This window comes from Haliotis rufescens, unplaced genomic scaffold, assembly GCF_023055435.1.
Source record: "Haliotis rufescens isolate VD_foot unplaced genomic scaffold, xgHalRufe1.0.p SCAF_78, whole genome shotgun sequence".
Classification (NCBI taxonomy): Eukaryota; Metazoa; Mollusca; class Gastropoda; order Lepetellida; family Haliotidae; genus Haliotis; species Haliotis rufescens.
Genome location: NW_025964370.1, coordinates 970,660 through 983,988, shown reverse-complemented (window position 1 = coordinate 983,988; position 13,329 = coordinate 970,660). Strand labels below are relative to the sequence as shown.

The following is a 13,329-nucleotide window of genomic DNA, read 5'->3' as shown; positions in this document are numbered from 1 at the left end:
ATGAACACAGAGCATGGACACAGAGCATGGACACAGAGCATGGACACAGGGCATGGACACAGGGCATTGACAGAGAGCATGGACACAGAGCATGGACACAGAGCATGGACACAGGGCATGAATAGAGGGCATGGACACAGAGCATGGTCACAGGGCATGAACACAGAGCATGGACACAGGGCATGAACACAGAGCATGGACACAGAGCATGGACACAGAGCATGAACACAGGGCATGAACACAGGGCATGGACACAGGGCATGGACACAGGGCATGGAGACAGAGCATGAACACAGAGCATGGACACAGGGCATGAACACAGAGCATGGACACAGAGCATGGACACAGAGCATGAACACAGGGCATGGACACAGGGCATTGACAGAGAGCATGGACACAGAGCATGGACACAGAGCATGGACACAGGGCATGAATAGAGGGCATGGACACAGAGCATGGCCACAGGGCATGAACACAGAGCATGGACACAGAGCATGGACACAGAGCATGGACACAGGGCATGAACACAGGGCATGAACACAGGGCATGGACACAGGGCATGGACACAGGGCATGAACACAGAGCATGGAACAGGGAGCATGGAACACAGGGCATGGACACAGGGCATGAACACAGGGCATGGACACAGAGCATGGAACAAAGGGCATGAACACAGGGCATGGACACAGGGCATGAACACAGGGCATGAACACAGGGCGTGGACACAGAGCGTGGAACAGCGCATGGACACAGAGCATGAACACAGAGCATGGACACAGGGCATGGACACAGAGCATGGACACAGTGCATGGAACACAGTGCATGGACACAGAGTATGGAACACAGAGCATGGAACACAGAGCATGGAACACAGAGCATGAACACAGAGCATGGACACAGGGCATGGACACAGAGCATGGACACAGAGCATGGACACAGAGCATGTAACAGAGAGCATGGAACACAGAACATGGACACATGGCATGGACACAGGTCATGGACACAGAGCATGGACACAGGGCATGAACACAGGGCATGGACACAGAGCATGAACACAGAGCATGAACACAGGGCATGGACAGAGGGCATGGAACACAGGGCATTGACACAGAGCATGGAACAGAGAGCATGGAACACAGGGCATGGACAGAGAGCTTGGAACAGAGCATGTAACAGAGAGCATGGAACACAGAACATGGACACAGGGCATGGACACGGCATGGACACAGAGCATGGACACAGTGTATGAACACAGAGCATGGCCACAGGGCATGAACACAGGGCATTGACAGAGAGCATGGACACAGAGCATGGACACAGGGCATGAACACAGAGCATGGACACAGGGCATGGAACACAACATGGACACAGGGCATGGACACAGAGCGTGGACACAGGGCATGGATACAGACCATGGAACACAGACCATGGACACACGGCATGAACACAGGGCATGAACACAGGGCATGGACACAGGGCATGAACACAGGGCATGGACACAGGGCATGGACACAGAGCGTGGAACAAAGCATGGAACAGAGAGCATGGAACACAGGGCATGAACACAGGGCATGGACACAGAGCATGGACACAGAGCATGGACACAGTGCATGGAACACAGAGCATGGACACAGAGCGTGGAACACAGCATGGAACAGAGAGCATGGAACACAGGGCATGAACACAGGGCATGGACACAGAGCGTGGAACAGAGCATGGAACAGAGAGCATGGAACACAGAACATGGACACAGAGCATGGACACAGAGCATGAACACAGGGCATGGACACAGAGCATGGACACAGAGCATGGACACAGTGCATGGAACACAGAGCATGGACACAGAGCATGGAATACAGAGCATGGAACACAGAGCATGAACACAAGGCATGGCCACAGGGCATGGACACAGAGCATGGACACAGAGCATGGACACAAAGCATGGAACACAGAGCATGGACACAGAGCATGGAACACAGAGCATGGAACACAGGGCATGGACACAGGGCATGAACACAGGGCATTGATAGAGAGCGTGGAACAGAGCATGGAACAGAGAGCATGGAACACAGAACATGGACACAGGGCATGGACACAGAGCATGAACACAGAGCATGGAACAGAGAGCATGGACACAGGGCATGGACACAGGGCATGGAACACAGAAAATGAACACAGGGCATAGACACAGGGCATGAACACAGGGCATGGACACAGAGCATGAACACAGGGCATGGACACAGGGCATGGAACACAGGGCATGGACCCAGAGCATTGAACAGAGAGCATGGAACATAGGGCATGGACACAGGGCATGAACACTGGGCATGGACACAGAGCATGAACACAGAGCATGGAACAGAGAGCATGGAACACAGGGCATGGAACACAGGGCATGGAACAAAGCATGGAACACAGGGCATGGACCCAGAGCATTGAACAGAGAGCATGGAACACAGGGCATGGAACACAGGGCATGGACACAGGGCATGGACACGGGGCATGGACACAGAGCATGAACACAGAGCATGGAACAGAGAGCATGGACACAGAGCATGGAACAGAGAGCATGGAACACAGGGCATGGACACAGGGCATGAACACTGGGCATGGACACAGAGCGTGGAACAGAGCATGGAACAGAGAGCATGGACACAGGGCATGGACACAGGGCATGGAACACAGAACATGAACACAGGGCATGGAACACAGCATGGAACACAGAACATGAACACAGGGCATGAACACAGGGCATGGACCCAGAGCATTGAACAGAGAGCATGGAACACAGGGCATGGACACAGGGCATGGAACAGAGCATGGAACAGAGAGCATGGACACAGGGCATAAACACTGGGCATGGACACAGAGCATGGACACAGAGCATGGACACAGTGCATGAACACAGAGCATGGACACAGGGCATGGACACAGAGCATGGAACAGAGAGCATTGAACACACAGCAGGGAACACAGAACATGGACACAGGGCATGAACACAGGGCATGGACACAGGGCATGGAACACAGAACATGAACACAGGGCATGGAACACAGCATGGAACACAGAACATGAACACAGGGCATGAACACAGGACATGGAACACAGAACATGGACACAGGGCATGGACACAGAGCGTGGAACAGAGAGCATGGACACAGGGCATGGACACAGGGCATGGACACAGGGCATGGCACACAGAGCATGAACACAGAGCATGGACACAGGACATGGACACAGGGCATGGACACAGAGCATGGACACAGACCATGGAACACACAGAGCATGGAATACAGAGCACGGACACAGAGCATGGAACACAGAGCATGGACACAGGGCATTGACACAGAGCATGGACACAGGGCATGGACACAGGGCATGAATAGAGGGCATGGACACAGAGCATGGCCACAGGGCATGAACACAGAGCATGGACACAGGGCATGAACACAGAGCATGGACACAGAGCATGGACACAGAGCATGGACACAGGGCATGGACACAGGGCATTGACAGAGAGCATGGACACAGGGCATGAATAGAGGGCATGGACACAGAGCATGGCCACAGGGCATGAACACAGAGCATGGACACAGGGCATGAACACAGAGCATGGACACAGAGCATGGACACAGAGCATGGACACAGGGCATGAACACAGAGCATGGAACACAGAGCATGAACACAGAGCATGGCCACAGGGCATGGACACAGAGCATGGACACAGAGCATGGACACAGAGCATGGAACACAGAGCATGGACACAGAGCATGGAACAGAGAGCATGGAACACAGGGCATGGACACAGGGCATGAACACAGGGCATGGACAGAGAGCGTGGAACAGAGCATGGAACAGAGAGCATTGAACACAGAACATGGACACAGGGCATGGACACAGAGCATGAACACAGAGCATGGAACAGAGAGCATGGACACAGGGCATGGACACAGGGCATGGAACACAGAACATGAACACAGGGCATAGACACAGGGCATGAACACAGGGCATGGACACAGAGCATGAACACAGGGCATGGACACAGGGCATGGAACACAGGGCATGGACCCAGAGCATTGAACAGAGAGCATGGAACACAGGGCATGGACACAGGGCATGAACACTGGGCATGGACACAGAGCATGAACACAGAGCATGGAACAGAGAGCATGGAACACAGGGCATGGAACACAGGGCATGGAACACAGCATGGAACACAGGGCATGGACCCAGAGCATTGAACAGAGAGCATGGAACACAGGGCATGGAACACAGGGCATGGACACAGGGCATGGACACGGGGCATGGACACAGAGCATGAACACAGAGCATGGAACAGAGAGCATGGACACAGAGCATGGAACAGAGAGCATGGAACACAGAGCATGGACACAGAGCATGGAACAGAGAGCATGGAACAGAGAGCATGGACACAGGGCATGGAACACAGCATGGAACACAGAACATAAACACAGGGCATGAACACAGGGCATGGACACAGAGCATGAACACAGGGCATGGACACAGGGCATGGAACACAGGGCATGGACCCAGAGCATTGAACAGAGAGCATGGAACACAGGGCATGGACACAGGGCATGAACACTGGGCATGGACACAGAGCGTGGAACAGAGCATGGAACAGAGAGCATGGACACAGGGCATGGACACAGGGCATGGAACACAGAACATGAAGACAGGGCATGGAACACAGCATGGAACACAGAACATGAACACAGGGCATGAACACAGGGCATGGACCCAGAGCATTGAACAGAGAGCATGGAACACAGGGCATGGACACAGGGCATGGAACAGAGCATGGAACAGAGAGCATGGACACAGGGCATGAACACTGGGCATGGACACAGAGCATGGACACAGAGCATGGACACAGTGCATGAACACAGAGCATGGACACAGGGCATAGACACAGAGCATGGAACAGAGAGCATTGAACACAGAGCATGGAACACAGAACATGGACACAGGGCATGAACACAGGGCATGGACACAGGGCATGGAACACAGAACATGAACACAGGGCATGGAACACAGCATGGAACACAGAACATGAACACAGGGCATGAACACAGGGCATGGACACAGGACATGGAACACAGAACATGGACACAGGGCATGGACACAGAGCGTGGAACAGAGAGCATGGACACAGGGCATGGACACAGGGCATGGACACAGGGCATGGAACACAGCATGGAACACAGAACATGGACACAGGGCATGAACACAGCATGGAACACAGAACATGGACACAGGGCATGAACACAGGGCATGGACACAGAGCATGGGCACAGGGCATGGGCACAGCATGGAACACAGAGCATGGACACAGGGCGTAGAACAGAGCATGGGCACATGGCATGGACACAGAGCATGGAACACAGAACATGGGCACAGGGCATGGACACAGAGCATGGGCACATGGCATGGACACAGGGCATGGACACAGGGCAAGGATACAGGGCATGAAAAACAGAGCATGGACATACGGCATGAACATACGGCATGGACATACGGCATGGATACACGGTGTGGAACACAGAGCATAGATATCTAGTTCAGACAGTGAATGAGTTTTTAGCACTATTCAAACAATATCATGACATGGGACATGAGAAATGTAGTGCATGTTGTGCCTATGTGGAGAACTGAAACCGGGTCTTCTGCATTACAAGAGAACATGTTAAACACTAGGTTTCCCAACTACCCTGTACTTGAGAAGCTAACTTCACAGATCTGGTGCAGCAGTCTTGTCTCGGCACCTTGAACCTGCTCTGCTGCATCTTACACTCACCTTTCACTCGTATATCTGGTGTGGCAATCTCGTCTTTGTTCCTGTAGCTGTGTTCTGGGGTCTCCTCCCAGTCCTTGTACCTCCGGCCTCTTCTCTGAGAGTCATCGTGCTTCCTGGAACTTCTTTCACTGTGGCGGTCTCTCCTATCTGATGATTTAACATGCTCTTTATTCAAGGTTTGTTAAACAATTATTTTAGAATTTGTAAATAAACCTAAAAAGAACCTACAACAAACTCTTAGGAACTTGTGAAAATTGTTTGTTATATAAGCAGTTCACTGTTCACGAAACATTGCCTGCAGTTTTGGATTCCCTCGTTATTCATCATATCATTCTTGGCCTAGAAGGTCCAGTATGCAAAAACGCAGATTAAATATATATCTCATGTGATTATTAAAGATCTGTCAGCACCGCAGTGTTGTTTGCAGACCAGCAACAAACAAAAAATGTAAGGAGACACAGTCCTTCATCATAGTGCAGACCCAACCATCATGACCATCATAGACTTGCTTCAGGTGGCAATATAATAGATTGGTCAATGGTCAATGAAAACGTGAAATTTGCGATAAAACCTCACCTCATGCTCGGCATTGTTTTATATGCAGAAATTAAGATTACTCTGTGTATTAGTCTCGTAAACTATTCATGCTAAACAGCAATCAGCCAACCTGATGAACAAATGTTATTGTCATGATTGTGCCCACCCCTGTCTCTCCGTTTGTGTCTGTGTCTCTCCTTATCTCGACTCTCCTTGTCGTTGGAGGACACATAGACTCCCCTCTCTCGTTCTTTATGATGCTGCCTCATCCTCTCCTTGGCTTCTCGACTCACCCCACCTGGGTGAGATGGAGTCTCTACCTGAGCTGACCTGTAGTGCCTGAAACCACACAATGTACACACACTGTACACACACTGTACACACACTGTACAAACACTGCACACACACTGTACACACAATGTACACACACTGCACACACACTGTACAAACACTGCACACACAATATACACATAATGCACACACGCTGCACACACACTGCACACACAATGTACAAACACTGCACACACGCTGCACACACGCTGCACACACAATGTACACACGCTGTACACACAATGTACACACACTGCACACACACTGCACACACACTGCACACACACTGTACACACACTGTACACACAATGTACACACAATGTACACACACTGCACACACACTGTTCAAACACTGCACACATGCTGCACACACAATGTACACATAATGCACACACGCTGCACACATAATGTACACACAATGTACACAGACTGCACACACAATGTACAAACACTGCACACACGCTGCACACACAATGTACACACACTGCACACACACTGCACACACACTGTACACACTGTACACACAATGTACACACACTGTACACATAATGCACACACAATGTACACATAATGCACACACGCTGCACACACACTGTACACACACTGCACACACACTGTACAAACACTGCACACACACTGTACACACACTGTACATACACTATACAAACACTGTACACACTGTACACACACTGTACACACACTGTACAAACACTGCACACACACTGTACACACAATGTACACACAATGCACACACACTGTACAAACACTGCACACACGCTGCACACACAATGTACACATAATGCACACACGCTGCACACATAATGCACACACAATGTACACACACTGCACACACACTGCACACACAATGTACAAACACTGCACACACACTGTACACACAATGTACACACTGTACACACACTGTACAAACACTGTACACACACTGTACACACACTGTACAAACACTGCACACACACTGTACACACACTGCACACACACTGTACAAACACTGCACACACTGTACACACACTGTACACACTGTACACACACTGTACAAACACTACACACTGTACACACACTGTACACACACTGTACAAACACTGCACACACACTGCACACACACTGTACACACTGTACACACACTGTACAAACACTGCACACACTGTACACACACTGTACAAACACTGCACACACAATGTACACACGCTGTACACACGCTGTACACACACTGTACAAACACTGCACACACACTGTACACACACTGTACAAACACTGCACACACAATGTACACACAATGTACACACGCTGTACACACACTGTACACACACTGTACACACTGTACAAACACTGCACACACAATGTACACACAATGCACACTCCACACACAATGTACACACGCTGTACACACACTGTACAAACACTGCACACACAATGTACACACAATGCACACACACTGTACACACTGTACACACTGTACAAACACTGCACACACAATGTACACACACTGCACACACAATGCACACACACTGCACACACACTGTACACACACTGTACAAACACTGCACACACAATGTACACACAATGTACACACTGCACACACACTGTACACACACTACAAAAACTGCACACACTGCACACACAATGTACACACAATGCACACACACTGTACACACACTGCACACACACTACACACACTGCACACACTGTACAAACACTGTACACACACTGCACACACAATGTACACACACTGCACACACACTGTACACACACTACAAAAACTGCACACATTGCACACACAATGTACACACTGCACACACACTAGAAACACTGCACACACACTGGACACACACTACACACACAATGTACAAACACTGCACACACACTGTACACACTGCACACACACTGTACACACACTGCACACAAACTGTACAAACACTGTACACACACTGTACACACACTGTACAAACACTGCACACACACTGTACAAACACTGTACACACACTGTACACACACTGTACAAACACTGCACACACAATGTACACACACTGCACACACACTGTACACACACTGCACACACACTGTACAAACACTGCACACACACTGTACACACACTGTACAAACACTGCACACACAATGTACACACTGTACACACTGTACACACAATGTACAAACACTGCACACACACTATACAAACACTGTACACACACTGTACAAACACTGTACACACACTGCACACACAATGTACAAACACTGTACACACAATGTACACACAATGTACACACACTGCACACACACTGTACAAACACTGCACACACACTGTACACACAATGCACACACACTGTACAAACACTGTACACACAATGTACACACACTGTACACACACTGCACACACACTGTACACACAATGTACACACACTGTACACACACTGCACACACACTGTACAAACACTGCACACACACTGTACACACAATGTACACACACTGTACAAACACTGCACACACACTGTACAAACACTGTACACACAATGTACACACACTGTACACACACTGCACACACACTGTACACACAATGTACAAACACTGCACAAACACTGCACACACACTGTACACACACTGCACACACAATGTACACACTGTACACACAATGTACACACACTGTACAAACACTGCACACACACTGTACACACAATGTACACACACTGCACACACACAATGTACACACACTGCACACACAATGTACAAACACTGTACAAACACTGCACACACAATGTACACACACTGCACACACACTGCACACACACTGTACACACAATGCACACACACTGCACATACAATGTACACACACTGTACACACACTGCACACACAATGTACACACGCTGCACACACAATGTACACATAATGCACACACAATGTACACACAATGCACACACAATGTAAACACACTGTACACATAATGCACAAAATGTACACACACTGTACACACACTGCACACATAATGCACAAATACTGCACACACAATGTACACACACTGCACACACAATGTACGCACACTGCACACACAATGTACACACAAATGTACACAAATGTACACACACTGCACACACAATGTACACACACTGCACACAATGTACACACACTGCACGTAATGCACACACAATGTACACACACTGCACACACAATGTACACACACTGCACACACAATGTACACACACTGCACACACAATGTACACACCCTGCACACTTAATGTACACACACTGCACACACAAATGTACACACAATGTACACACAATGCACACACAATGTAAACACACTGTACACATAATGCACACAATGTACACACACTGTACACACACTGCACACATAATGCACAAATACTGCACACACAATGTACACACACTGCACACACAATGTACGCACACTGCACACACAATGTACACACAAATGTACACAAATGTACACACAATGCACACACAATGTACACACACTGCACACAATGTACACACACTGCACATAATGCACACACAATGTACACACACTGCACACACAATGTACACACACTGCACACACAATGTACACACAATTCACACACACTGCACACACAATGTACACACCCTGCACACTTAATATACACACACTGCACACACAAATGTACACACACTGCACACACAATGTACACACACTGCACACTTAATGTACACAATGTACACACTGTACTCACACTGCACAAAGAATGTACACACACTGTACACAAAAAGTACACACACTGCACACACAATGTACACACTGCACAGACACTGCACACACAATGTACACACACTGCACACAATGTACAAACACTGCACACACAACGACACATAAAACAACATATCAACATGATTAGTCATACCCAGTCATGCAAAGTACTGTAATATGTACATCAAGTAGGCACAAATGTAGAGAATGGATGTAAAGATATATATCAGGAGGGACACACAATAACATTGTTTGCATCTCCAGCACATGAAGAGCAGTTATCATGGTTATGGGAGTCTCTTATTTGATCTTATTTCATCCATTAATCATGACCACTGTCCACAGGATCATTGATTCATTCCAGGCTCTAAAGAAATTTTCTAAACGTACAGTACATTTCACCATTTCATTGATTTACAGGACGATTCACTGATACCTACGATATCATCGATACTCGGGTACAAATGATACTTTGATCGTCAGAATGTGAGATCGCGACATGCTAAATATAGAACAGGGCCCACTTACACAAAGCGATCTTAGCGCTAAGATGATCGTAACTCCCATACTTTAACATGGGTTTACGATAGTCTTAGAGCTAAGATCGCTGTGTGCAAGTGGGCCCAGGAATTGATTGAGTTAATTCTTTTGAAGGCAGAAGTAGCATAGCACAACTTGTTAGAATGGCAGATCACAAGGACATGGTGATAGAGGACTCACCATGCTCACTATTACATTCAATAACCATCCCTTCATTTAATACTGTTTTGTTCTTATCTTTCGTTCATAACAAATTTTTGTTTTGGAGATAATAATAAATAAATAAACAAGAGTGAGTGAGTATGGTTTTACGCCGCTTTTAGCAATATTCCAGCAATATCACGGCGGGGGACACCAGAAATGGGCTTCACACATTGTACCCATGTCGGGATTCAAACCCGGGTCTTCGGCTTGACGAGCGAACGCTTTAACCACAAGGCTACCCGACCGCCCCGTGTGAAACAAGAGGATTTAGAGTTGTATTTCAGAGATTTCTTCATTCCTTACTATTTGTTCTGGTGTATCGTGATACCAGTGATATTGTCAGTCCTTATCTTGATACGCATCGTGTCACAAGATACCAGGCGATACTCAGCTCAAATCTTCATGATCTTAGTAAGGATAAGAATTTATGGAAAAAACAACTTCATTATTACAAATACAATTAAGAACTTTTTTATTACAATTAAGAGCGACGTTTCGGTGTTGGAACCTACACCGAAATGTCGCTTTTAATTGTAATAAAGAAGTTGTTTATCCATAAAATCTTATCCTTACTTAGCATGCTTAGTACTCCAACTTCTAAATGACTATCAAAGAAGCTCTAATCTTGTCAATGCTAATCATGCTCATGCCAATGGTGATTTATGATTTCCACCTGTCTACACGTTTAACTTTCATCTCAAGTAATGTGAGCATTGCGACGTAGTGTCTTTGTTTGTGACAAAACAATTGTTTTGGTTTTTTTTGGCGGGGGGGAAGTACTGCACTTTACTAGCACACACTTTCAGATTTCAATTAGCATGATTAGCTCTGTATGAAGGATTGAACTCACCTTGCCACCTCTAAGCTAGCTAGACTAATGAGTTACAGTAACCATTTTTCTCAGCAAAACTTAATAAAAATGTTCCCCAAATTACCTCGGATTAATTTGTTAAATTAGGTTAATAACTAACTGATACCCTAACTCACAACTGACCCTAGGAATCTTAAAGGGGTACCAACCATAAGGCAATTGGCAAGGGGGGTGTTCAACCCCCTATGGGCTGCTTGATCATAACAGTCATCTAAAAGAGCTGGGTGTAATCTGCCCCAACCCTAAACACTGCTTAATATCGAAGAGACACGAGAGATCATTGGAGCCTGCAGCTGGGGCCAATAAGCTCTATATGCTGTGCCCTCTAAACTGCAGTCTTGACCTTTTTGAAAATCATGTTAATAGCTAAATATTTTTTCAATTTGAATTAACACATACCTCTCCTTCCCATGTTTCTTTTCTGTGATGCTTCTAGAATAATTTTCATCATCTTCAATGTCATCATACTCATCATCTTTGTATGACATGACCTTGGATCTCTTCGGAGACATTGGGACGTCACTGTTCTGGATACGTTTAGCTGCAGCCAATTTATCCAGTCCAAGTACAGACCCTGATGGTTTCTTGAACATATGTGGGTTATTGTTTGATTGTCCCTTCTTCATGATAACAAGTCCACCTTTCTGTAATCCTGAACTGCCCTCCAAGCAATGAAGTGACGGATCTTCATCAGACTCAAAGTTTGCCATTTTCAGATTATTCTCAGGTTATTCTTAAACTGACAAACTAAATTTGGAGAGCGGGTTTGTTTTCCTCCTGGTTGGTATTCTCCTGTGTATAAATCAGTATTGTTTCAACATCTGTCAGTTACTGGTCATGCTAACTAACAGATCAGTCAAATACCTTTACTTCAGTTCAGACACACTTCTTCAGACTCTGATCCTCAATGATCATGTAGGTATATTTTCATTATGTTGGAGGTACTAAGTTACTACTAACTGTAACATTCTTCTCTGATGATAAAAACCGGTAACTGTTTACATTTACAAATTGTGACGAGAATCTAAAACATATCAACATAAAGTAAACACAATAAACCTATCTCACGTTTCGATCTCAAAACGTGCTAAAATCATAATAGGCACTCTTTTAAATGAAGTAAATAAACAAATGTAAAGTTGTTTTAGGATCAGTTTCGTAAATCGAATGAATTAAGCTTTTTTATTGACCTGGATGAAACAAATATCTTCTATTATAAAAAGGTTCTAATTGTTGATACTTCTCTAACTTTAGAGTGAGTATTGTTAGTTTTTATTGTGAGTTCGTAACTAAATAGG

The 13,329-nt window shown here is 46.6% G+C and overlaps 1 protein-coding gene across 1 annotated transcript in view; it reads right to left on the bottom strand.

The window, feature by feature from the left end:
- The window catches only part of LOC124119796 (pre-mRNA-splicing factor ATP-dependent RNA helicase PRP16-like), a 110,989-nt gene extending 97,841 nt beyond the window's left edge, over positions 1 to 13,148 (bottom strand). Inside the window, exons 1-3 of the mRNA XM_048388727.1 lie at positions 12,431 to 13,148; positions 6,522 to 6,694; positions 5,819 to 5,965 (exon numbers count right to left, since the gene is read on the bottom strand). Of these exons, the coding sequence (XP_048244684.1) occupies positions 5,819 to 5,965; positions 6,522 to 6,694; positions 12,431 to 12,741 (631 nt within the window). The 5' untranslated portion in view covers positions 12,742 to 13,148. The remainder of the gene's footprint in view (positions 1 to 5,818; positions 5,966 to 6,521; positions 6,695 to 12,430) is intronic.
- Between the last annotated feature and the right edge of the window lie 181 nt (positions 13,149 to 13,329).